At 40.6% G+C, this 27,600-nt stretch overlaps 2 protein-coding genes across 3 annotated transcripts; both read left to right on the top strand.

The window, feature by feature from the left end:
- The first annotated feature begins 2,287 nt into the window (after nt 1-2,287).
- On the top strand, nt 2,288-7,085 carry LOC148004064 (disks large homolog 5-like). The gene is made up of 5 exons (XM_087564044.1): nt 2,288-2,474; nt 3,508-3,676; nt 4,883-5,032; nt 5,668-5,854; nt 6,801-7,085. The coding sequence occupies exons 1-5, from the start codon at nt 2,348-2,350 to the stop codon at nt 6,813-6,815; spliced, it is 648 nt and encodes a 215-aa protein (XP_087420170.1). The 5' UTR covers nt 2,288-2,347; the 3' UTR covers nt 6,816-7,085.
- A 13,949-nt stretch (nt 7,086-21,034) lies between these two features.
- Nucleotides 21,035-25,821, top strand: LOC148004063 (disks large homolog 5-like). 2 transcript variants are annotated; one of them, XM_087564042.1, is made up of 5 exons: nt 21,035-21,207; nt 22,234-22,402; nt 23,616-23,765; nt 24,405-24,591; nt 25,538-25,819. In XM_087564042.1, exons 1-5 carry the CDS (start codon nt 21,081-21,083, stop codon nt 25,550-25,552), a joined length of 648 nt encoding a protein of 215 aa, XP_087420168.1. In that variant the 5' UTR covers nt 21,035-21,080; the 3' UTR covers nt 25,553-25,819. The 2 variants fall into 2 exon arrangements, with proteins under 2 accessions (XP_087420168.1, XP_087420169.1); XM_087564043.1 differs by lacking the exon at nt 23,616-23,765 and having other exon boundaries at nt 25,538-25,821.
- The last annotated feature ends 1,779 nt before the right edge of the window (nt 25,822-27,600 follow it).

Genomic DNA, 27,600 nt, shown 5'->3' with positions numbered 1-27,600 from the left:
CTATTAGCTCTGAATTTCCTGTTTCTTCAGGCAACATTTCTCCTTCTCAGGTCTCAGATGGAGATGATTAGATAGTTTACTCTTAACCTTTTCTTGTTGTGAGACTCAGAAAAGAAAACGAGTTCACCATCACACAGGAATGTGACAACTAGGAACCTGACAGGACCAGGGGGGACATGTGAGGTCCAGAATGAGGGGCTCGACAGACAACCCACTGCAGCATCAAAATGCCCGCCACAACCGCTCTGGCACCATAAATCCTGAGCCCCTACGGGTTTGACAACAGAGTGTGCATGGCCTGACTGCTCCCCTGGACTTTTCAAAGCTTGTATCACCCCCGAGCACTTCTGCTTGAGCAGAAAGGCAGATGCCCAGAAGCTCCTGCTGTAGTAGGAGGCAGTTATGGCAGTTGGAGGTGGAGGTAGAGGCAGAGGAAGGATGAGAGGAGAGGGAGGAGTTTCCCTGGAAGGACCAGAACAGACAACATTCTGACTACTCCAGAACCCCACCCAAACCCAGCCCACGCCACAAATGCAGAGTCTACTGCCGAACATTTCCATACTAAGCATTCATTTCTTCATCCCCACTGCTCTCATTTTAGTTTTTTTAAACTCATTGTTTGTTCTCTGTGAATTTCGCATCATGCAGCTCATCTCCGTTGATATCCACCATCACCTCATATCTGAAGTCCACCCTTGCATCCTTCTCCATATCAGAGAAAAAAATAATCTACTTGTGGAAGTTGAAAAAAGAAAAAAAATGGCAATATGTCCACAAAAGAGGTGTAAAATTATAAAGATGAAGGACATAAACCCTTAAATTATTTAAAATTAAAAAAATTGTTTTTCATTTCAGGAGAGTTGTTTTGGCTAATAAGTGCAAGCTATGATAAATAGAGAATAAAAAAGCTTAAAAGTGAGAGAAAATGATTCAGTTACAAAATTTTACACTAATATAAATTAGTTCATGAAGTACCTTCTCCAATTTTGCCAAATACAAATGGACTAAATGTTGTGACAGCCATTATTATCTGATGCATCCTATAAATTTTCTAATTTTATCTAGCTGATCAGTGTTAAAGATAAAGTTTTTTTTCTTTTTTTTTTTTTTTGGTGTAAAAGGGGAAATGATGAGGTGAGCTCCCTTTGTACTAAGGTGTGTCAACTTTCAATTGTTAGTTCTTTACTGGCAGAGGGCTAAGTGCTGGCAGGATTACTGTCTTGTCATTTCTATGGTCCATCATCAAGTTTGCTATTTTGTAGATGTTTGTCCTTCTCACCAGCTCAACACAAACTGAGAGATCTCTTAGGTGTTGTCTAACTGCCGATTGCACATAATAAAGATCTGAAGGCCAAGATATGCTGCAGAAAGTATGTGGGCAGAACTCCAGGCTTACAGAGGAACATAGGGTGAGGAAAGCTGAAGCTGGAGCTTCAGAATAAACATGGGAGGGAAGTGATATGGACCAAAACAGGGCATAGGGGGTAAGAGATAATCACCGGTTGGGTCTCAAAACTAGAAGAATGGGGTTAAATTTAGAGAAGATAGTGCATGCCCTGTGAAAGGCCGAAGACACAAACTGTCAGACAGAATCTCATGGTAGAGCTTACAGAGGCCTGTGAGCAATGCTCCTTTGGTGACATTAGTAAAAAGAGGAGAACCCCCAAGCAGCATGAGGGTGCCTCCATTGGTGGCTCCTACATTTCACTTTCCTTTGGCAATTGGACTCCACACTGTTCCTAACAACATAATGATTTCACCTCTTTCTCCTAAGGAATTTTGTGGCAACTGTCGAATGCTAAGCTAAGGACAAGGCTTCATGAGTGTTCCCATAACACACACCCATGTCGCAACCTAACCTACAGGCTATTTCTTGATGTGATTTCAAGCACGTGTACATAAGGAGACAGGAGAACCTTCTGACTGCTTATTCAAACTGCTATTATTTCTCAGAAATTTTTAATGGCTGATATTGATGAGTAAGGATAATTTGACTTAAGATGAGATATTTTTGGGCAGGATTTAGAGGGAAAAATTCATTAAAATGCATAGGAATTACTCAGGTTTTTATAATCAAGCCTTGACGAAAAATTGGTCTTGCAAGCAGGAGTTGCTCAGTGGCTATGCCCTGGGAAGGTCTCCAGGAAAGGGCACCTCAGCTTATGCACTGTACAGGGAGATTATTAGCAGGGAGGCAATGTCTGTTCACCATGACATCAGGGACCTTCTTGGACATTCTATTGTGTCCTAGAGAGTTCTTGGCATCCTCTGTGATGTCACCAGTGTTGTAGTAACCACCAGTGCCCTACGTTTTCTCAGTCCCTGCCTGGCAGATACACAGGAAGACATGTTTTCCCGGCTTCGCAAGAATTTTGGGAGAGTGAACGCCGATTTTGGACAGACTGGAGTGAGGGAATCTCGCCTTTCATCAAAAATAAAAGATGGACAACGAAAGCTGGCCTGGGGAATGCTGAGTAAGTTCTGTGAATTGTATGTTGAGCTTTCTGTCAGAGGGAGAATAGGCTTATGCTGACCTGTCTAGCAATAGGCCAGAACAACTGGAGTATCTGCAAAGGAATTGAATTTCCATGAAGATCACAATTCCTAAAAGTCAAGGATTTCAGAACATTAGTTTGCCCATCCCCAAAGGGAGGATATGGTAAGGCCAATGCTATTATTCTGTGAACTTCTGGCCTTCACTTTTAAAGTGCATATGATACGTTACATTGATATAATAACACGATCAGGAGACACTGAGTGTCCAACTTTATTGAATTTAGACAGGGCATCAATCTACTTCACTCTCATTGCTTCATTAAATAAAGTAGATCTCTGTCTTTAGTATCAGGGAGAGAATGATGCTTCTGGCCTTATGTTCTTAGAACTCCTCTGACTTTTTCTAATTGGCAGAGATGGGACATCCTTAGCATTATAAATTAGAGTTTGTGTGTTACAAATATTTTTTTACAGTACTAAAACTATTTGTAGCAGGTAGACCAAGATTCAGCCTGTAACCAATTGGCACTTCTGTGGCATTTGGTGTTTCAGTTAGGGGAATTGATAAGTCCGTTGACCATGACATCCCCCGCAATGCTTTTAAATTCCAAATGGTGTGGCCTAGAGTATCAGTGCAGGACATCTGAGTATCTCCAATCACTCAAGTCTTTTGGAGGTTGAATTTATCATCTGACTTCTGAAAGTACAGCGGTGAGGGTCCTGAAAGAAAGTTGTACCCTGTTAAGTTGATAACAATCCCGTAGAAGCCATCTCTGTGGTACATGGAGCATGGGTCAGCAGGCATAGGGAACACCCGGCATCTGACATCTCTTGGTCTCTATAGAGTGCTGGGAGAGTTGACTTCCACTGAGGAGGTCTCTTAGGCAACAACAAACTCTTTGTGGTGACACTGTGTTCTACACATGTTCTCCTCCTGTTTGGGGCTCACCATGGTCTATGCACACTCATCAGTTTCCCCAAAAATGTTCACTTGTGTTCTTCTACCAACAGAGGATGGGACACTGACATCATCCCCTGGCCCTGTGGTAATCAACAAGGTTGCCAACACAGAGAACACAGAAGAGCAGAGACTGATTAGACAGCTGCAGTCAGCTACTGAGGAGAGAAATGAGCTAAGAGATCTCCTGACTTACGTGACAGAGAGATACAGGAACAACAGGTATGCATTGCTCCAAACTGCCTTGTGTCACTCATGGACCTGCAATGTCACCTACATCTTATTCTATTAAGGTGTTGGGGTCTAGAAAGCTGTGCCTCCCAAAGAACTTGTCCTAAACCTCATTTCTGATATAGAGGAGATTCAGAACCTGACCCTTGGTCAGGAGTGAGATGGGAAATGGTCTCATCTGCTGCCTCCAGCTGAAAATCTGAACTTGTGGCCTTAGTGAGGATTCAGGGATAACGTTCCTGGAGCATGAGTTCCCAGTGTGCATTTGGAAAGCCCTTGACAGGTGGTAGCTTTGCAAGGTTCTAGGTGCCGTGAGTTTGGGTGTGTGCTAGGAAGGTGACTGAGTGCTGGACTTTTGTTGCAGTAGCCTGAGGTGACAGATCCCAAATTGTTCATCTCAATGTTTGACTAGATGGCCAGAGACACAGGGCTTTTCCTTCTTTTTTGTTTACCTCTGAGCCAATAATGTGGCATGCATTTTTTCTGATTCTGATTGTGTTCTCCTTTTGCATATTTCGCTCCCTTTTTCATTCTCTTACTGTTTTCTTTTCCTGTGTGTGTGTCCCAGTTTCTGTGTCTCTGTGTGTACACACCTACATGCATATGCGCAATTTTTATGTTTATATTTCCCCCCACACTTGGAATCTAGGGGTCTATGTTTTTTCCTGAGTATATTCATGTTTAACAATTTCATGGTGATGTGAGTGCATTTTTTTGGGAGCCTCTCTTTCAACTACACACTTCTTTGCCAATGTGGTCACATTTGTCTGTATATTTGTGCCATTTGGGCAGATTATAATTTTGTGGCGATTTATGTTCTCAACGCCATAATTGTGTGAATTGTGTGTCTCTACAATATTAATTATTCAGGATGTAGAATTCCTGTTGTCAAAACAGGAAAAATGAAATCACAGTTTTCTAGGTCTTGGATGTGGGAGAGCTGTGGCCTAGGCCCTTGTTAGCATAACTAGCTTGACTGCAGATCCAGCCCTTCTGAGTGAAGAAAGGGAACCTGGGAACCCTTTATCTCGATGCCGAGCTTATGGGGTCCTGGGACCCGAATAACAAGTTTCTGAAGCTGAAGAAGCTCCCAATATGTAGAACTCAGAAATTGTCCTCAGGGCTGGGGTACTAGAAGACCCAGCCTGAGTTCATATATTCCTAAACACAGATATTCATTGGGTTTTACTCTCCTAGGGCCTGCCGCTATGTCAGGTCAAATCCATTTTATGAAAAATTGAAGATAAAGGAGAGAGAGGTCATGTCATTACTGCACAACTTAGAGATGAGGAACATCGAGCATTGTGAGAAATTTCAGGAGCTCCAGAAGGAAATTAACTTCTATCGGTGAGCACTGGTCAGAGAGGCCATTAACTCTGCTTTGCCCACAGGTGCCATCCTTTGTTCTGATTGGAGGTCTAGCAGCTCTGGCTCCATGTTTTGTGCTCTTTAAACATCACTGTGTCCTGGGCCTTCTGGACTCAGTTTTTAGGTCCACAGGAGACTGTTACTCATACCCAGAGTGTCTAGGCATCTTCAGAAGGCTCTAGGTAGACCAGTACTTATTCAGCTCACCAAATGGCTAATAGGCTGAACTGGGCCTCGGCGGTCACACCAGGTTTAACAAAACTCAGTGTGTGGACCAAATGGATAACATGAACTTCCCTTAATTCTACTGACCTCCTTTGAGGGTATTTGCCCACTATTTATTAATGTTGCCCCCATGCCTTTTGCTTCCATGGATAGATGTACATCCCCTGTTGTTTTGGAGAGAAATGAACGCTTTTTGGTACTTGGGTCACAGAAACAATTTAGTCTTCCCTGTATTGGCTGTTTGATGTTTGTGCAGCAGCCTTGTGTGTATCAAGATGTATTCTATGAAGTTTTCACTGGTATCTGGGTCCAGAGCGAGTTTGTGGGACTTGGGAGTAGGAATGGGAGGAAGAGTGTGCAGGATCTAACTATGAAGTGTGTGTTTCCAGGAACCTGCCCAGCCGGATCCATATGGACAAGATATGTATGCAGAAGAAGTTGTTCCCATTCAGAAAGGAGAGCAAAGCAGAACAGCTTGATTCTGCACCGCTGCTACAGAAATTTTTGTTTGATTTGAACAAGAAAGATAAAGACGAACAGGAGAAAACCAGCAACCTCCAGACCAAGCAACATCTGGTAGGGACAAGCAGCTGTGTCAGCCTAAAATTATCTGATTCCATTTGCCAATTTGATACATGTTTGCTTTCCCTACCACCTTAATAATGTACACTCCAACAATACAACCACCTCATGCAATGGAATGTTCATTCCTCTGTCTGTGCACGAGTATTCTGGGAAGACAACCACTTTTCAGGAACTGACTTATGAACAACTATGCTTTGGTGCTCTTTTTGAAGCTGAAGTCTGGAAATGGTGACAAATGAATAACCTATCATATTACTGCATGTCCCTGTGATAGAATGGATGCTATGTAGCGCTTTGAACAAGTTTTGTTCCTGTGATAAATGATATTCTGTGGTCATGTGACCTCCAAGTTGGGAAGCACCTTTCAGGGATAAGAACTGAGTGCAAATGGCAAATTATTCTTTGTCATTGGCTTTAATCTTGGTGACAGGTTGATTTCTCCTTTCATCCTGCAACCCAATGAGGTCTCTTCCCATTGCCCTGTTTTTGGTTTGCACTGGTTAAAGTCTGAGGCCCAGATGGGCAGCCCACATTACTGTCATGGTTGCTGTAGACTTTGCCCTGCCCACAGACACACCAGCAATGTTATCAGTTAACACATCAATGGTGACCTAAATAGAGCTGAGTGGGTAGAAGGCAGCAACCTGACAGCTGGCATGCAAGTCCCCAACACATCAGTTTCTGAATAACTGCCTTCCTCTCCCTGGTCTCAGAAATTGCAAAAGAGCTGGAATGGGACACACAGCAGGAAGAGAGCCTCCTGAAGAATAGGTTGCTTTCTCAGGATTCCCCTGCTGACCGCCATCCTGAATAATACCAACCTTTTTTGGATGAATACTCTCCCTCATAGTTTAATTCATTTTTTGCTAAGAAACACTAAATTTATCTTTCACTAAGCCAGTCTGACTGATTGATATCTTATTCTCTTTCTGTTTAGGATAACACCACTTGAGAGACTACTTGGGAACTGCATTGCCATTTTGCCTGCTAGAGGAGAAACAGCAATATAACTGTGCTTCTAAATGTTCACTAAGAATATGCTGTTTAGAAATATTTTTGTTATGATCTTAAATGAATTTTTTTTGTTATTTCATAGTTATATGTTCTTGTTAATATTTTTCACATCTGAAAATACTTTTAGATATTTATATTAATATTCATTTTAATCATTTTTGTTTTAAATTGTATTCCTTATGAATAAAACTTGATTTGTAACTCTTGACTCTTGAGACCATCTTGCTTATTCAAGTGTCCTGTCCCCTCTTGTGCTCTTAGAACTGACAGCTAACGATGGATTCTGCATGGTCCAGAGTTCCTGGGTTAATAGTAAATTCAAAGCCACCAATGGTTACCTAGAGTGATAGTGTGTTTTGTGTGGATAATGTGTTCTTTTCTTGGATGCACATTTTATGATGTGATCACTGCCATACTTTATCCATGCGGTCATGTTTTATGCTAATCTTAATAAAACAGTCTACAACACACGATCATTATTGATCCTGTGTAGCACCTTTGACTAATATACACTCTTATTTGTAGAGCTGTAGAAAAATTGACATTTCCAAAGGTATATGGAAGTAATCCTAATGGAGAACCATATACTTCAGTCTTTCTTGCAATACACTGTCAATATACCCCCACAGATAATGACCTCCAAAGTCATGTTGGGAAAAAGGTTTTGATAAATGCTGTTGTACTAGACCATACATATGCTGTGTTGTTATTGTTGCAGATTAGGTGTAGAATGATCATTTATGTCAATGGGTCTTTTTCTCTACTGTATGTCTGTGGCCTGTCCTGGGTGAATTTCCCTCATAGTCCAACAGAAGAAATCACATTCCCTGTTGTAGATGATTGTTGGGAACCATGTGCTTCTTCTGAGAGAGCAGCAGAGGTTCTAACCTGTGAGTCATCACCACAGATCCTGCAGGTTCTAACCTGTGAGGCATCACCACAGATCCTGCAGGTGGCTTTTGTCTTTCCAGGGCATGTGCTCCCTTAGGTAGACAGGGTACCTCAAATTAAACAGAGAGATCTCAGGAAATGTGTATTCTTACTGAGCTGTGCAGGCTCAATGTGTTAGGCTACCAGGCATCCATAGAGGGCTCAGGTGGCCCCACTGCTCATTGAGGATTCAGGTTGTTCCTCCAGCATCACTTAGTTTCCATATAAGAGCAGATCCTTCACCTAGTATCAATGATGACCATATCTACTATGCACATTTATAAAATACAGAATGGAAACTATCTTCCTGTAGGCCTGCTGCACATAATGAATTATTTTGATAGATATTACGAAAACTATCTTAATCTAAGCAGTTTAGGACTGAACCTCAAGAGAAACCATAGTGAATGCAGCCTACAGCTGGGAACACATATTTCCTTTGGATAGCAAGCCTGTGCAAACCCAGAACCTAGGTGGGCCAGTTCAAGCTGCCCTTTTTCCATGGCAAATCTGGGTTCCTGTTGTAAAAGCATTTTTTTCCAGGTGACTGATTTCCAATTTATGGAATTGAACTGACTTACTCAGAGTCTGAGTTACTCAGAAAGTTAAAGTTCAGAAGGAATGATACAGAATGTCCACAAACAGTTGCTGTGACACCAAGGCTTTTAAGAGCTCAGCATCTAGAGAAGCAATGTATTGTTTGTTTATTCTCAAGCAAAGGTCCTCTAGTCATTCATTAGAAGCTGACCATGCCACAGAAAGGGTCGTCTGTATCAAAACAGAAGCTAGTGGTAACTAGATATCCACCATACTTTCACATTGCCACTGTATTTGAGGTTCTCAGTTACTATGAAAGGACCTGGAAGAGCTTGAGTCTTGCTATACATATTCCTAATTTATTAGCCTTCAAGACAAGGTGTGCTTTGTCTTGCAAATGCTACCACTGGCATACAATACCTTGCATAATTTCTACTGACATCTGTGACAGGAGACAATAGTTCAAGTTATCCCTTACTTGAATAAACTGTTCTTAGAGTAAATTGTAGTCTGAGGGGCCTTCCATTCTCTCTGACATTGTAAACATTTCCAGTCTTCAGAAAAGTCTGTCACTGTCCAGTACAAATCTTAAGATGTCCACACTGTCAGCTCGGTGTCTTCATCCAGCTTGCCCTGTAATTTTGTGTAACACCAATACTGTTCCAGCCTAAGGATTTAATTCAATGTTAGAGTACTTGCCAAACATGCTGAAAACCCTGGTTTCCACCCTAGTCCTATGTGCTATGCAAAAAGAAAATAGGGAACCACAATTGCTTTGAAGTTTAGCCTCCAGCAAAAGAAGAGCCTTCATAGGACCGACCTTTTAAGTAACTCTAAGCCCCAGCTTCACCACAGCTTCCTCCATTGATTTAATAATAAGTGTATTTTCATTAATGCTCACCATATTTGTGGTGTGCAAAAATTATGCACCATGTCAGTAAAGTATGGGCGTGTGTGTGTGTGTGTGTGTGTGTGTGTGTATGTGGGTGTCTGTGATTGTTCATGTCTATGTTTGAGCCTGTTCTTCCATGAACTCACTATAAAATTTTATAAAATGAATTAGAAGGCTACAGTGAAAACTGTCAAGGTACATGCAGACTTGGGTTACTACTCTCCCATGGTACCTTGCAGATAACACTGAAATTGTTGCCTACATTAATACAACCTAAATCCAGGCTATGCATGATTCTCAGTGAGATTTTGACATCGGCTCCACTACAGAGAGTGGCAAAACTTCATTTATTACATGCTCTTGTTACCAAGGTGAGGGAATACTTCACCCCATAGAAAGTCTGATAGGTTGTGATGGCAGCAAATGAACTCGCTTTTCCCTGTCCTGCCTGACTCTGCCAGCAGAGTGGGCTTTCCTGCAGGAAAAACTTTCACATGCTTCTTTAAAAGCACCTGTTCCTCACATCTAGATAAACTTGAAAATAGGCTTCTCCAAGTCAGTCTGAGTGCTCCTACTCCCAGCTCAGAGCTCTAACACCATAGGATCCTCCAGCCACACTGAAGGGTAGGTCCCATGGAGGAGTTAGAACAAAGTGTCTCTTCTGAGAAGTGACTTAAAGCAGAAGGTTGAGAAGTGATACTCAACCCCCAAGTGCTTCTTCCTGGAGAAAGCAACCAGATCTCCCTGTTGAACAGTGTAGTCTATCACAGGACCCAAGTCTTTGCCTGGGGAAATTTTCTGGAGCTTAGTTGCCCAGTCAGAATGGGGTTGCATTCTTGATCCATGTTCACTCCTACAACAAAAGTTCCTCCCCTAGAAGCCCATGAGTTGACCCAGATCCTTCTAGGACCAACAGACAAGAGAGAACAGAGTGCATCCAAGGGGAGGGAAGAGGGCAGAATTATTATAACCTGGAGAAATCCCCCAAATCGGCCACCTAACAACTATAGGGTTTGTGCATATTGTGGTTTCAGAATCTTAAGGACAGACTTTTCTGTAACACCTGCTAGGTGAAGCTGAAGTCTACTGTGGGTGGGATTATCCTGGCAGGGAGAGGACCTGAGTATCCAGGCCTGGCCAGCTTCTTCATTCTCCTGAAAGTAATTGTTGGTCAGCTCTAAACCTGAAGTTGGAGTTGGTTTTTGTCAACTCAAACAGATATTTCAATTCTCATCCACTATGTGAGAGACACACAGTTACCCACGGGGGATTTGAACTTACTTCTATACAAGTGACTGTGGGCTGAAAGAGGGAAACCATTCCTGCCTTTAGCATTCTGCCTTTATCAGAGACCTCAGGGACTAGCTTCCTGGACAAACATGTCCAAGCAGACAGACGTAACGGAGAAAATTGAGGTAAGAAAAGTAATGGGGACCGTGATTTCACATTGTGCCTTTAGCCAGAAAGCTCTGATGTCGATAATGCAAGCAGCCTTGAGCCTGCTAAAACTTGTCACTACTTCACGGTGTCTCTGCACTTAGGACTGCCTCAGGTCCTCCTTATATGAAGGCCTTTCTTTTAAAAATAAATTGTATAAAGCAATGTTTATCAACCTGTGAGGCACAACCTCTCACATAGATTGCATATCAGATACCTTGATAATAGATACATTGCATATTATGACGTATAAGAACAGCAATATTTATTATGAAGTAGCAATGAAACAATTTTATGGTTGGGGTCACCACAGCATGAAGAGCTGTATTACAGAGTTGCAGCACTAGGAGTGTTGAGACCCACTGCCATAGAAGCTGACACATGGGAACAGACTCCTCAGATGAGGAGAGGCACATGGCAAGGGATACTGTGTCCCATCCTAGGACCCAGAGGCAGAATCTATCCCAGGAGTCTGTGTGCTCATCTTGTCTTCAGTTCTCCCAGGTTCAAGAATAGCATTGATCTTCTCAGGAGAGTCAGCTTGCACTGCCCACATCAGGCCCAATGCTTCCCTTCACAGAGAAGGATGTGGGTCTAACTGACAACCAGTGAGACTGAGGGATCTGATGACCATTGGCTCTGAGCTGTGGTTTCTTCACCTGAAAAATGGAGGTGTTTCTGCTGAATTGGGTTGTTGTGGAGATGGACAGAGCATACACACGGATCAGCGACTCCCTGGCATGGTTAATTGGAAATTTTCTCTGGTGATGCATTTAAAAGTAGAATCTTCAGCCACGTGGGGTTCAATGCTGGGCACCTTAAAGATGGCATAAATGTTCTGTGACTGTAATGCTACCTCGAATTTACACCCTATGCACTTGTTTAAATTTAAAAAGACGAATCAAGTACAAACTGCCAATATGAAATAATCATGATCAGAATTGAGCTAATTCCTGTGAAGTCATTTAGTTTTTCTTTTTCTGCATCTATATTGAAGACATCTAGAGTAGCACTATTGAGATCCTAAAGCCTTCTATTAAAGTGCTACCCATCCATTCCTCTCTCCTTGAGGACCTCTCAGGTGACTAAAGGAAACCTGATTTCTTGTCAGATTTTTCCCAGCTGGTGTGATCTCTCTGTCCATGGACCTTGCCAAACGCTGCAGAGCCAATGTGCTGTTTTACAACACAAAATTCCAGACATTAATTTTACCAATGAAGTTCCTGGACTCAGATGCTGACGTCAAGTAAAGCTCCCAACTGTCCTTCCTAATTCACTGACCTCCCAGAAGAAGGGTATTCTTGTTCCCTCTGAACACTTTCCTAAAAATCCTTCAACTCAAAGACTTTCCATTGCCTTAGCTACCTTCATTTCCTTTCAAGTCCTGCCTTGATCTGCTCTGGACCTAAGTGCACTTTTTACCTTTGCAAGAAAGGTGTGTGATAGGTGAGCCATACAGTAATAAAGTCCATGTTTACAGGAAACTAATCGCTCTTGCATAAATGTCTGTGCCCTGGCGATGCTATAACACAAAATAGTTTTTCATTAAATAATACATTCTTGGATATCACAGTGTGATCAGATATTTTGTAACCTAACTTTCAAATGTTGTCTCTATTATATAAATCAAGTTCCCTCATGTGTATTCTGGTCTTTCTCTGTTATGTCTGATTGCATCATCGTAGGAATCCCAGGGAACACAAATCATGGGCTTTTGAAAATGTTGTATATGGCCAACCAGGAAGGAAACCAATCCAGGAGACTACTGATACTTGACACACTAATTCACCTCCCTATTTTCATATAGTTTATGGTAAGAGGTCATCATTCCTGACCATGTCTCATTATCCAGCGGGATAATAAATGGAAGAATTGGGGTCAAGGAGGTCACCACACAAAGCAAAAGAATCCATCTCAGATGAAAATGTATGGTGTATTGAATCCAAAATATCCATGAATTTCAGGACACAATTTAAGGCCAAACCTAAGGATAATAGATATAGGAGCGAATTACAATGGCCAAAAAAATTCAAAAAGCCTACAGAACGCCAAATTAATTGTACCAGAAAAATTCCTCCCTTCACATAAAAATTAAAACACTAAATTCAAAGATCCAAGAAAGAACATTAAAGGGGGTAGTACAAATATCCAGTACCAAATGAATTCAGACCTATTTAAATTACACCAGAGTTCTCAATAGAGACTCTAATAGCCAGAAAATCTTGGGCAGATGTAATGCAGACCCAAGCTCCTATACACTGTGTAATTCACAATCACCATAAATGAAGAAACCAAGATATTACATGACAAAACCAAATTTAATCAATATTTTTCTCTAAGAAAGCACAACATAGGATAATAGGAGTTAAACTACAAGACAACGAACTAAATTTTACCCAAGAAAATCCAAGAAATTAATCATCTCACAATAATTTCAAGAAAGAGACGCACACAAACATAATTTCCTCTATAACCAGAAAAAGAAGAGAAAGCAGCAATCATTGGTCTTTAATATCTAACCAGACCCTCTGTGACCAAACCCACAGCTCCTAGGGATTTAACTGCCAGCCAACATGTATACAAGTATGGGTCTATTGTCCTAGGTACTGTGTATGAGAGGATTGATTTATTTTGTATCAATGTGGTTGTAGGACCTTGACTATGCTAGGCCTGTTGCCCCACCAAATGGAGATCCTAGAGGTGTGAGGTGGGAATGGATATGTGTGAGTTGGGGAGCACTGTTATATAGGGAAATCTGAGCAGAAATGTTATGATAGGCTTCATTAGGGGATTTTGGAGAGAGGAACAACATTGGAAATGTAAATAAATAAAATAAACAATTAATAAGAGATAGCCAAAAATCAAATAAAAAGTAAAAAGGTAAAGGAAAAATTAAACCAACCAAAAAAAAAAAAAAGAAAAGAAAAGAAAAGAAAACCCTGTAGGGGACTGACCTAATTCTCCTTGTATTTTAAAGCTAATTGGTAGAATGTTAAGACTGGTTAAACCTCCCAAAAAAGTGACTCTGCTCCCAGTTAATTGTGATTATAAAGAAACACAGCAGAGAGATGGTGGAGGTGAGTTTTTGAGGGCTTTGCTAGAGAGGATCACTTGGAGGGAAGAAGGAAGAAGAAGCTGCCAAAGAAGAAAGGAAGAATGGATGTGATGGTGAGGAGGGAGGAAGGAGGACAGCAGCCATGAGTTAAGACAGAGGAAAGCCTGGTCCTGAGGGCTGTCCAAGTGGCACAAAGAGCAGCCAAGATGCTGCATTGTAAGAAAGAGTTCAGAGTCATTATTTGGAAATTAGACATAATTCCATGCAAAACATGCAGCTATCCAGATACTGTGCTGATTATGTGATATTATAAATAAATTAAAACTACGTATAACCAGTAGCTAGCTCTATAGAGGATCCTAATAGGAATACTTTATTTGCAGGGAAGGATAAAATACCAGAGGACACAGGAAAAAAATTTACACCACTAGGACATTCAATCAAAAGTAGCCTACAAAATCTTAAAAATTAACAAAATGACAATAGTTTACACAGAAGTTTAAATAATATTTACATATCAATAACCTCAATTCCCTAGTAAACAATCTTATATTTCGCCTGAAACAGGATTGCCATCATGAGAGATATAGAGGGTATACTAGGGAAACAGAACAAAGAACCATGTCCCTTTAGCAATCCTATGCAGTTTCTCTATCTAGTTGACAGAATAGATTTCAAACTCATCCTGTCCAGAAGACATAAGGATCTTCACTTCATACTTTGCAATTACTAAAACATACTACAATTCTAAATATATACATATTAACAAAGGCTTCCCAAATTTAAAAATATATGTTATCAGATAGCTACAGTTAATTATAATAGTGAAACTACAGATTAGTTATAATAGTGGTTGTGATTTGTTTTACTTCTCCATTCTGACAACTTAAGAGATCATATGCAAATAAACAAAATAGGAGAAGCAGAATTAAGTGACATGATCAGGCAAATGGAACTAACAAACTACAGTGAACTATACATATATTTTCTATCAGCCTGTGCACATTACTCCAAAATTGACCACAGATTAGGAAAAAAATAAGCCTCAGAAAATATAAGAAAGTTGAAGGAATGATGTGCATTCTATCTGAGCCCAAAGGAATCAAACTGGTATCACACAATTAAAAGTACAGAAAATACAAATACTCATGGAAAGTAAGTAACATATACAATACACTACTGAAGGATCAGGTGAGAAAAAAATAAGGAAATATTAAACTTCCTAGAAATGAGTGACATTGAAAACACAACCACCATCCACAGATCTATATGATACAATAAAAGTTTATGAATTATGTTACAATCACCAAAGTCAAAGGAGTGAACCCATATAATCTCTTCGTCTTCTGTCAGAGGTAGAGAATGTGGAGTGTGCGCTATTGGGATTATGCCTTGAATTGGCTTGCCACCTTCCCAACTTCCCTTTGCAATGATAACATATATGATTTGGCATTACACATTGGATGTGTGTAATTGGCCATTTGATTTCATAGAGGGAATAATTAAGGGACTGCCTACAGTTTTATGAAGCTCTTTGGATAAACTGTGTGGACTGTGAAAGACTTTAGGGCTTTTGGAAAGCGAGCTAAGTGCATTTTTCATTACGATATGTTTAAGATCCTATGGACAATTGGGAGTAGAATGTGTTCTTTTGAATGATAGTGGCTCCCATAAACTCACATGTATGAATATTTGTTGCTGATTAGAGGAAATATGCGGGAAGAAGTAGAAGATAAGTTTGTTTGTTTTTTTTTTTTGTAAGATTTTATGGGATTGGGCTTTGAGGTTCCCAAATTCCATACCATTTATACTTAACTCTCACTTTCTCTGTGTCCAACTTGCAGATAAGATGTAAGATCTCAGCTAGTTCTCTAGAAACATGGTGGCCTACCTGCTGCCATGTACCCCCACATACTGATCACAGACTCATGATCCTTGAAACAATAAGCCCCAATAAACTCTTTCTTCGAAAAGTTCCCTTGCTCATAGTGTCTCTTCGAAGCCTAGAAAACAGAGATTGGAAGGAACACTTAAGTGAAAAATTTCTCAATAAGATCCTGGCAAATAAAGTTCAGACATGGTAGCATGATCAAGTTGGCTTCCCTCCAGAGAGCAAGAATGTTTCAACAAATACAAATGAATAAACAATACTCAACATGAAATCAAGAACAGGAAACACATGATCATTGCACTAGAGGCAAACAATTTCTTTGGCAAATTCTCACAGTGATACACGAAATAGTCCTGGAGAATCTGGGATATGGAGAAGATATACCTTAACATTATAAAGACAATATACAAGGCCAACAGCATCCTAACTGGAGAAAATCTTAATGCATTTCCCTAAGATAAGGAATATGTCACAGATGTTCAATCTTTTCATCTAATCCAAGTAGTATGTGAAGTCTTCTCCAAACAATATGAAAACAGAAATATGTAAAGGCATATCCATATGACGGAAAGCAGTCAGAGTATTCTCATTTGCAGGTGATATGATCCATATGTAAAGAACACTTCGGTTCCACTAGAAAATTCTTATAGCCCATGGACCCACTCACTGAAATCACATTAAAATCAATAAAATTCCTGAATACCAACAATAAATATCAACAAACATACCAAGAAAACAAACACATTCAGAATAGCTTTAAAAATCTTGTAATAAATCTAAGAAAGTGAAGACATGTTACAATGAAAATATTAAAAAAAATAACAAAAAATTGAACAAACCAGAAAATGAAAACACTTCTCATTTTCATGCATCAGTAGGATTAATATTGTTATATCAAATCCTACCAGAATCATCTACATGCTTAAATCCATCCCGTCCTAATTCTGATTAAGGGCTTCAGAGAATGAAAAAAAGATCTCAACCAATGAAAGCACAAATGAGCAGGGCAGTCAGATACTACTACATAGTATACAGTACATCACTGCAGAACGCATCACCTTTAATAATTTCAAGTTCATTTTGGGGAATAGTAAAGAAGAAAACAATGAGAACAGACACAAAGTCTATAGGAATTATATAAAAGACCCAGATATTGGTGTATGTACTTATCAGCCTCTGGGTTTTGAAAAAGAGGCCAAACTAAGAAACAAAACAAAACAAAACAAAAAACCCACCACCACCACCACCACCTCCACACATAAGTTGCAATTTTCAACCCGTTGGTTCCAACTACTTCCTGGGGAAATCACATAGAGACATACTTTATACAAGATATTTACATCACCATTCAAAAGAGTAGTAACCTAACTTTATGACTTAGCAACGATATAATTTTGTACTTGGGGGTTGGTTACCATAAGGTGAAAAACTGTATTCCTTGAGATGCTTTTGGTCATGGTATTTTTTTGCAGTAACAGAAATGTGACTGATATATAAACTGGTACCAGCACTAGTAGACTTGTCCTTGTGAGGAATCTCTCTCTCTCTCTTTTTTTTTTTTTTTGGTGGACCGTGTAAGACTTTGGATAGGGAGAATTTTGAAATATTTAAGCAGATCATAACACTCCCTATTAGTTTGCCACATGGGTGACATAAGTATTGTGAGTAGTGTGCAAAATAGAGCCTCTCTGATGAGACTTGAAAGGATGGAGGAATTCTATTGGTGACTGGCTTAGAAGCAATTAGCAATGTTTTGGCAAACAATCTATATCCTTTCAGCCTGTATACTAACAAGATACCTGAATCTAAATAAAAAAGTAACGAACCAATAGTGTTGTGCAAATTCAAAGGTAGATAATGTGTGACCTTCCTCAAAATGTGTGAATGTGTGTTCATATTTTCAATTGTTAATGTAGCCAGGACTTCAGTTAATCCCTCCACATTCAGTACCTGGAAGCATTTGAAAGTGCAAGATCTCACAGGATTTGGAAAATATCCCAATTATTGTAAGGTCCCCAAACTTGTTGTCACCCCACAAACATATGGATACAACTTTAATGGACATGACACCCAAACTCTCAAAGGAAGGATGGGTGGCTGCTTATTTGTCAGCAGTGGGTTATAGATGTTCATTGTCATTCAGGGGGTTGGTTGCAATTTTTACTGGTCATGGTCAGTGAGGAAACAGTAAAGGAGATTAGAATCAGGGATATCTTTCTTACTTGCTCGTTCTGTCCTCAAACCTTTTTCTCTGCTATCTATGGTTTTGGAAGCAGGAGAAAGGGGCTAAAATAATAAAAAGCATAGATTATTCAATCTCTTTTTATACTAGAAAGCAACTCCAAGTCTCAAATATTTTAGGATGGCATGGATTTTGAATGATGATAGAATTTAAAATTGTACTTGCATAAATAATTAAACTCTTGTTTAAGATATAAGTATATGAAGCTTATTCACACTTTGGTATAAATTCTAATTGTATAAAATTACCACTGTACACTGCCATGGATAATTAAGGAATGCAAGCTAGTACTGTCCAACTATAAATACTCAGTCTTCTGGGGAAATCAGGTACAGTTTAGTTAGTGCAGCTTTATGAATCTTCTTGTATGATTTCAAAGTTAAACAGAAAGTAAATCCCTTGGAAAAAAGCCACTTTTTTCCACTGAGATAGACTTTACTTCAAAAGGTGATTCTCAAATCCTGTAGAGATCTGAAGAATCTCCCATTTCAGATGTCCTAATAGTTAAAGGCTTTTCACAGTGGGAGAGACCTCATCTCTTTCAGTGTCCCCAATCTATTCTGAAGAAAATGATGGGCACTAAAGAACCCTAACTGGAGTGTCCTTCAAATGTGGCAAAGTGGCCATCGAGTGAAATACCACACACTTACCTCCACTGCTGCCAGAAAGCTGTCCAGACTGTGGAGAAGGGGATCATGGGAAGTCTATTGTCCCAGGCTTAGGAGGGAAAAAGAAGATAGTCCATCAAAGGACCTACTTCAAAGGATGGTTGTCAGAGCCCCTGGCCTATTCTATTGACAGGGTATACCACAATGACACAAGAATATTTGCTGACTGTCTGACACGGTAGTCAGCAATTTCTGTCATTTCTTTAGAATTGGAGCTATTTGCTCTGAATTTCCTGTTTACTCAGGCAACATTTCTCCTTCTCCGATCTCAGATGGAGTTGAAGACTAGATAATTTACTCTTAAATTTTCTTGTTGTGAGACTCAGAAAAGAAAATTTGTTCACCATCACACAGGACTGTGACAACTAGGAACCTGAACAAGACCAGGGGGGACATGGGAGGTCCAGAATGAGTGGCTCCACAGACAACCCACTGCAGCATCAAAATGCCCGCCACAACCGCTGTGGCACCATAAATCCTGAGCCCTGACGGGGATGACAACAGAGTGTGCATGGCCTGACTGCTGCCCGGGACTTTTCAAAGCTTGTATCACCCCGGAGCACTTACAAGAGTGAGGAGAAAGGCAGATGCCCAGAAGCTGCTGCTGTAGTAGGAGGCAGTTATGGAAGTTAGAGGTGGAGCTGGAGGCAGAGGAGGGATGAGAGAAGAGGGAGGAGTTTCCTTGGAGGACCAGAATAGATAACATTCTGACTAATCGAGAACCCCACCCACACCCAGCCCACGCCACAAATCCCGAGTCCACTGCCAAACCTCTTCATAATAAGCATTCACTTCTTCATCCCCAATGTGCTCATTTTAATTTTTTAAACTCCTTTTTTGTTCTGTGAATTTCACATCATGCAGTTCAACTCCATTGATATCCACCATCACCTCATATCTGAAGTCCACCCTTGCATCCTTCTCCATATCAGAGAAAAATAATCTACTTGTGGAAGTTGAAAAAAGAAAAAGAAAAAAATGGCAATATGTCCACAAAGAGGTGTAAAATTATAAAGATGAAGGACATAGACCCTTAAATTATTTAAAATAAACAAAATTACTTTTCATTTCAGGAGAGTTATTATGGCTAATAAGTGCAAACTATGATAAATAGAGAATAGAAAAGCTTAAAAAGTGAGAGAAAATGATTCCGGTACAAAATTTTACACTAATATAATTTAGTTCGTGACGTACCTTCTCCAATTTTGCCAAATACAAATGGACTGAATATTGTGACAGTCATTCTTATCTGATGCATCCCATAAATTTTCTGATTTTATCTAGCTGATCAGTGTTAAAGATAAAGGTATTTTTTGGTGTAACATGGGTAATGATGAGGTGACCTCCCTCTGTACTAAGGTGTGTCAGCTTTCAATTTTTAGTTCTTTACTGGCAGAGAGCTAAGAGCTGGCAGAACTTTTTCTTGTCATTTCTATGGCCCAGCATGAGGTTTTCTTTTTTGTAGATGTTTGACCTTCTTACCAGCTCAACCTAAGGTAAGAGATCTATCAGCTGTTGTCTCACCTGATTTCGATTGAACGAAATAAAGATCTGATGGCCCAGAGCTGCAGCAGAAAGTATGTGTGCAGAACTCCAGACATACAGAGGAACATAGGGTGAGGCAAGCTGAAGCTGGAGATTCAGAATAGACATGGTAGGGAAGAGATATGGAACAAAACAGTGCGTACTTCTAAAGAGATAATCACCCGTTGGGTCTCCAAACTAGAAGACTGGGGTTAAATATAGAGAAGATAGCACGTGCTCAGTGAGAGGCCCAAGATACAAACTGTCAGACAGAATCTCATGATAGAGCTTACATAGGCCTGTGAGCAATGCTCCTTTGGTGACGTTGGTACAAAGAGGAGAACCCCACAAGCACCATGCGGGTGCCTTCATTGGTGGCTCCAGCATTTCATTTTCCTCTGTCAATTGGACTCCACACTGTTCCTAGCACCATAATGATTTCAACTCTTTCTCCTAAGGGATTTTGGGGCAACTGTCGAATGCTAAGTACAAGGCTTCATGAGAGTTCCCATAACACACACCCATGTTGCAACCTATCTTGCAGTCTATTTCTTGATGTGATTTCAAGCACATGTACATAAGGATACAGGAGAAACTTTTGACTGCATATTCAAACTGGTATTATTTCTCAGGAATTTTAAATGGCTAATATTGATGAATAAGGATAATTTGACTTAAGATGAGACATTTTTGGGCAGGATTTGGAGGGAAACATTCATTAAAATGCATAGGAATTAATAAGGTTTTTATAATCAAGCCTTGAGGAAAATTTGGCCTTGGAAGCAGGAGGTCCTCAGGGGCTATGCCCTGGGAAGGTATCCTGGAAAGGGCACCTCAGCTTATGCACTATACAGGGAGATTATTAGCAGAGAGGCAAAGTCTGTTCACCATGACATCAGCTGACCCTTCTTGAACATTCTATTGTGTCCTAGAGAGTTCTTGGCATCCTCTGTGATGTCACCAGTGTTGTAGTAACCACCAGTGCCTTACTTTTTCTCAGTCCCTGCTTGCAGATACATTGGAAGACATGTATTCCCCTCTTCGCAAGCATTTTGGGAGAGTGAACGTCGATTTTGGACAGAATGGAGTGAGGGAATCTTGCCTTTCATCAAAAACAAATGATGGACAAAGAAAGCTGGCCTGGGGAATGCGGAGTAAGTACTGTGAATTGTATGCTGAGCTTTCTTTCAGAGGGAGAATGGACTTAGCCTGACCTGTCTAGCAATACTCCACAACAACTGGAGTATCAGCAAAGGATTCCATGAAGATCACAATTCCTGAAAGTCAAGGATTTGAGAACATTAGTTTGCCCATCCCCAAAGGGAAGATTTGGTAAGGTCAATGCTATTATTCTGTGAACTTCTGGCCTTCACATTTAACGTGCATATGTTACATTACATTGATATAATAACACGATCAGGAGACACTGAGTGTCCAACTTTATTGAATTTAGACAGGACATCAATCTATTTCACTCTCATTGCTTCTTTAAATACAGTAGATCTCTGTCTTTAGTATCAGGGAGAGAATTAAGCTTCTGGCCTTATGTTCTTAGAACTCCTCTGACTTTTTCTAATTGGCAGAGATGGGACATCTTTAGTATTATAAATTAGAGTTTGTGTGTTACAAACATTTTTTTACAGTACTAAAACTATTTGTAGCAGGTAGACCAAGATTCAGCCTGTAACCAATTGGCACTTCTGTGGCATTTGGTGTTTCAGTTAGGGGAATTGATAAGTCTGTTGACCATGACATCCCCCGCAATGCTTTTTAAATCCAAATGGTGTGGCCTAGAGTATCAGTGCAGGACATCTGAGTATCTCCAATCACTCAAATCTTTTGGAGGTTGAATTTATCATCTGACTTCTGAAAATACAGCGGTGAGGGTCCTGAAAGAAAGTTGTACCCTGTTAACTTGATAACAATCCCGTAGAAGCCATCTCTGTGGTACATGGAGCATGGGTCAGCAGGCATAGGGAACACCCGGCATCTGACATCTCTTGGTCTCTATAGAGTGCTGGGAGAGTTGACTTCCACTGAGGAGGTCTCTTAGGCAACAACAAACTCTTTGTGGTGACACTGTGTTCTACACATGTTCTCCTCCTGTTTGGGGCTCACCATGGTCTATGCACACTCATCAGTTTCCCCAAAAATGTTCACTTGTGTTCTTCTACCTACAGAGGATGGGACACTGACATCATCCCCTGGCCCTGTGGTAATCAACAAGGAGGCCAACACGGAGAACACAGAAGAGCAGAGACTGATTAGACAGCTGCAGTCAGCTACTGAGGAGAGAAATGAGCTAAGAGATCTCCTGACTTACGTGACAGAGAGATACAGGAACAACAGGTATGCATTGCTCCAAACTGCCTTGTGTCACTCATGGACCTGCAGTGTCACCTACATCTTATTCTATTAAGGTGTTGGGTCTAGAAAGCTGTGCCTCCCAAAATACTCGTCCTAAACCTCATTTCTGATATAGAGGAGATTCAGAACCTGACCCTTGGTCAGGAGTGAGATGGGAAATGGTCTCATCTGCTGCCTCCAGCTGAAAATCTGAACTTGTGGCCTTAGTGAGGATTCAGGGATAACGTTCCTGGAGCATGAGTTCCCAGTGTGCATTTGGAAAGCCCTTGACAGGTGGTAGCTTTGCAAGGTTCTAGGTGCTGTGAGTTTGGGTGTGTGCTAGGAAGGTGACTGATGCTGGACTCTTGTTGCAGTAGCCTGAGGTGACAGATCCCAAATTGTTCATCTCAATGTTTGACTAGATGGCCAGAGACACAGGGCTTTTCCTTCTTTTTTGTTTACCTCTGAGCCAATAATGTGGCATGCATTTTTTCTGATTCTGATTGTGTTCTCCTTTTGCATATTTCGCTCCCTTTTTCATTCTCTTACTGTTTTCTTTTCTTTTCCTGTGTGTGTGTCCCAGTTTCTGTGTCTCTGTGTGTACACACCTACATGCACATGCACAATTTTTATATGTTTATATTTCCCCCCACACTTGGAATCTAGGGGTCTATGTTTTTTCCTGAGTATATTCATGTATAACAATTTCATGGTGACGTGAGTGCTTTGTTTTGTGAGTCCCTCTTTCAACTGCACACTTCTTTGCCAATGTGGTCACATTTGTCTGTATATTTGTGCCATTTGGGCAGATTATAATTTTGTGGCGATTTATGGTCTCAACGCCATAATTGTGTGAATTGTGTGTCTCTACAATATTAATTATTCAGGATGTAGAATTCCTGTTGTCAAAACAGGAAAATTGAAATCACAGTTTTCTAGGTCTTGGAGGTGGGAGAGCTGTGGCCTAGGCCCTTGTTAGCATAACTAGCTTGACTGCAGATACAGCCCTTCTGAGTGTAGAAAGGGAACCTGGGAACCCTTTATCTCGATGCCGAGCTTATGGGGTCCTGGGCCCAGAATAACAGGTTTCTGAAGCTGAAGAAGCTCCCAATATGTAGAACTCAGAAATTGTCCTCCCATGGCTGGGGTAGTAGAAGACCCAGCCTGCTTTCATATATTCCTAAACGCAGATGTTCATTGGGTTTTACTCTCCTAGGGCCAGCCGCTATGTCAGGTCAAATCCATTTTATGAAAAATTGAAGATAAAGGAGAGGGAGGTCATGTCATTACTGCACAACTTAGAGATGAGGAACATCGAGCATTGTGAGAAATTTCAGGAGCTCCAGAAGGAGATTAACTTCTATCGGTGAGCACTGGTCAGAAAGGCCATTACTGTGCTTTGCCCACACCTGCCTTCCTTTGTTCTGATTTGAGGTCTGCAGCTCTGTTTCATGTCTTGTGCTCTTTAAACATCACTGTGCCCTGGGTCTTTTGGACTCAGTTTTTAGGTCCACAGGAGACTGTTACTCATACCCAGAGTGTCTACACATCTTCAGAAGGCTCTAGGTAGACCAGTACTGATTCAGCTCACCAAATGGCTAATAGGCTGAACTGGGCCTTTGCGGTCACACCAGGTTTAACAAAACTCAATGTGTGGACCAACTGGATAACATGACCTTCCCTTAATTCTACTGACCTCCTTTGAGGGTATTTGCCCACTATTTATTAATGTTGCCCCCATGCATTTTCTTTCCATGGATAGAAGTAGTTCCCCTGTTGTTTTGGAGAGACATGGTACTTGGGTACTTATTGGTACTTGGGTCACAGAAACAATTTATTCTTCCCTGAATTGGCTGCTTGATGTTTGTGCAGCAGCCTTGTGTGCATAGAGAGGTAGTATATGAAGTTTTCACTGGTATCTGGGTCCAGGGCAAGTTTGTGGGACTTGGGAGTAGAAATGGGAGGAAGAAGCTGCAGGATCTAACTATGCAGAGTGTGTTTCCAGCTACCTTCCCAGCCGGATCCATATGGACAAGATATGTGTGCAGAAGAAGTTATTCCCATTCAAGAAGGCAAGCAAAGCAGAACATCTGGAGTGTACACCGCTGGTACAGAAATATTTGATTGACTTGCACAAGAACGATAAGGATGAACAGGAGAAGAAGAGCAACCTCCAGACCCAGCAACATCTGGTAGGGACAAGCAGCTGTGTCAGCTTAACAACATCTCATTCCATTTGCTAATTTCATACCTGTTTGCTTTCCCCTACCACCTTACTAATTTACACTCCCAACAAGCCAACCACCTCATGCAATTGAACTGTTCATTGCTCTGTCTATGCACAAGATTTCAGGGAAGTCCAGCACTTTTTAGAAACTGAATGATTAACAAGTATGCTTTGCTGCTCTTTTTGAAGCTGCAGTCTAGAAATGGTGACAGACAATTGATATCATAATATTTCCTGCCCCAGTGATAGAATGGATGCTATGTAGCACTTTGAACAAGTTTTGGTCCTGTGATAAATGACATTTTTTGGTCATGTGACCTCCAAGTTGGGAAGCACCTTTCAGTGATAATTACCGCGTGCAAATGGCAAATTAATCCTTGTCATTGTCTTTAGTCTTGGTGACACATGGCCTTCACATTTCTTCCTGTAACCCAATGAGGTCTCTTCCCATTGCCCTGTTCTTGGTTTGCACTGGTTTAAGTCTGAGTCCCAGATGGGCAGCGCACATTACTGTCAGGATTGCTGTAGACTTTGCCCTGCCCACAGACACACCAGCAATGTTATCAGATAACACATCAATGGTGACGTCCAATAGAGCTGAGGTGGTACAAGGCAGAAACCTGACAGCTGGCATGCAGGTCTCCAACAAATCAGTGTCTGAATAACTGCCTTCCTCTCCCTGGTCTCAGAAAGTGCAAGAGAGCAGGAATGGGACACACAGCAGGAAGGGAGCATCCTGAAGAATCTGTTGCTTTCTCAGGAGTGCCCTGCTGACTACCATCCTGAATAGTAACAACATATTTTGGATGAATAATATCCCTCACAGTTAATTTATTAATTGCTAAGAAACCCTAAATTTATCTTTCACTAAGCCAGCCTGACTGATTGAGGTCTTACTCCCTTTTTTTTAGGATAACACCACTTGAGAGAAGACTTGGGGACTGCAATGCCATTTTGCCTGCTAGAGGAGAAACAGCAATATAACTGTGCTTCAAAATGTTCACTAAGAATATGCTGTTTAGAAATATTTTTGTTATGATTTTAAATGAAGTTTTCTTTTTGGTATTTCATAGTTATATGTTCTTGTTAATATTTTTCACGTGTGAAAATACTTTTAAATATTTATATTAATATTCATTTTAATCCTTTTTTGTTTTAAATTGCATTCCTTATGAATAAAATTTGATTTGTAAGTCTTGACTCTTGAAACCATCTTGCTTATTCAAGTGTTCTGTCCCCTCCTGTGCTCTTAAAAATGATGGCTAGAGATGGATTCTGCATGGTCCAGAGTTTCTGGCCTAAACAGTGAATTCAAAGTCACCAAGGGGTACTAAGTGTGATAGCGTATATTGGCTGGATAATGTGTTCTTTTCTTGGATGCACATTTTATGATGTGATCACTGCCATTCTTTATCCATGCGGTCATGTGTTCTGCTAATCTTAGTATATAATAGTCTACAACACACATTCATCATTGATCCTGTGTACCACATATTGACTAATATACACTCATAGTTGTAGAGCTGCAGAAAAATTGACAATGATTCCAAAGAAATATAGAAGTAATCATAATGGAGAACCATGTGCTTCGTGCTTTCTTGCAGTACGCGGTCAATATATCCACACAGATAATGACCTTCAAAATCATCTTGGGAAATAGGTTTTGATAAATGCTGTTGTCCTAGACCATACATATGCTGTGTTGTTATTGTTGCGGATTAGGCATAGAATGCTCATTTATGTCAATGGGTCTTTTTCTCTACTGAATGTCTGTGGCTTGTCCTGGGTGAAATTCCCTCATAGTCCAAAAGAAGAAATCACATCCCCTGTTGTAGATGATTGTTAGGAACCATGTGCTTCTTCTGAGAGAGCAGCAGATGCTCTAACCTGTGAGGCAAGACCACAGCTCCCGCAGGATGCCTTTGTATTTTGAGAGCATGTGCTCTCTTAGGTGGACAAGGTCACCTCCAATTAAATAGAAAGATCTCAGGAAATGTGTATTCACATTTACCTTACTGAGCTGTGCAGGCTCAATGTGTTAGGCTACCAAGAATCCATACAGGGCCCTCTGTCATTGTGGATTCAGGATGTTATTCCAGCATCACTTAGTTTCCATATTAGAGCAGATCCTTCACCTAGTATCAGTGATGACCGTATCTACTATGCACATTTTATAAAATACAGAATGGAAACTATCTTCCTGTAGGCCAGCTGCACATAATGAATTCTTTTGATAGACAGCAAGAAAATTATCTTAATCTAAGCAGTATAGGGAGGAACCTAAGAGCAAAAATAGTGAATGCAGCCTACAGCTGTGAGCACGTTTCATTTGGATAGCAAGCCTGTGCAAACCCAGAACCTAGGTGGGCCAGTAAAAGCTGCCTTTTTTCCATGACAAATCTAGGTCCCTGTTGTAACAAGTATTTTTTCCAGGTGACTGATTTCCGATTTATGGAATTGAACTGATTTACTCAGAGTCTGAGTTACTCAAAACGTAAAAATACAGAAGTAATAATCCAGAATGTCCACAAACAGTTGCTGTCCCACCAGGGCTTTAAAGCTCAGCAGTTACAGAAGCAATGTAGTGTTTGTTTATTCTCAAACATAGGTCCTCTAGTCATTCATTATGAGCTAACCATGCCACAGAAAGAGTCATCTGTATCAAAACAGAAGCTAGTGGTAACTAGATATCCACCACACTATAACATTGTTACTGTATTTGACGTCCTCAGTTACTAGGTAAAGACCTGGTTCTTGCTACACATACTCATAATTTATAAGACTTCAAGACCATATGGGCTTTGTCCTGTTAATGCTACCATTGGCATACAATACCTTGGATAAATTCAACTGACTTCTGTAACAGGAAACAAAATTTCATGTCATCCCTTTCTGAACAAACTGTCCTTAGTGTAAAGTGTAATCTCAGGGGCCTTCCATTCTCTCTGTGATTCCCAAACATTTCAAGTCTTCA

This window comes from Rattus norvegicus, chromosome 8, assembly GCF_021556685.1.
Source record: "Rattus norvegicus strain SHRSP/BbbUtx chromosome 8, alternate assembly SHRSP_T2T, whole genome shotgun sequence".
Classification (NCBI taxonomy): domain Eukaryota; kingdom Metazoa; phylum Chordata; class Mammalia; order Rodentia; family Muridae; genus Rattus; species Rattus norvegicus.
Note: the sequence above shows the minus strand (reverse complement) of the source record. Positions and strands in the feature narration are given on the sequence as shown.

Coding starts and splice junctions, on each gene's coding strand:
- LOC148004064 (XM_087564044.1), top strand. CDS start 2,348: ATGTTTTCCCGGCTTCGCAAGAATTTTGGGAGAGTGAACGCCGATTTT. Junction 2,475..3,507: donor GCTGGCCTGGGGAATGCTGA/GTAAGTTCTGTG, acceptor TTCTACCAACAG/AGGATGGGACACTGACATCA. Junction 3,677..4,882: donor GAGAGATACAGGAACAACAG/GTATGCATTGCT, acceptor TTACTCTCCTAG/GGCCTGCCGCTATGTCAGGT.
- LOC148004063 (XM_087564042.1), top strand. CDS start 21,081: ATGTATTCCCCTCTTCGCAAGCATTTTGGGAGAGTGAACGTCGATTTT. Junction 21,208..22,233: donor GCTGGCCTGGGGAATGCGGA/GTAAGTACTGTG, acceptor TTCTACCTACAG/AGGATGGGACACTGACATCA. Junction 23,766..24,404: donor AAGGAGATTAACTTCTATCG/GTGAGCACTGGT, acceptor GTGTGTTTCCAG/CTACCTTCCCAGCCGGATCC.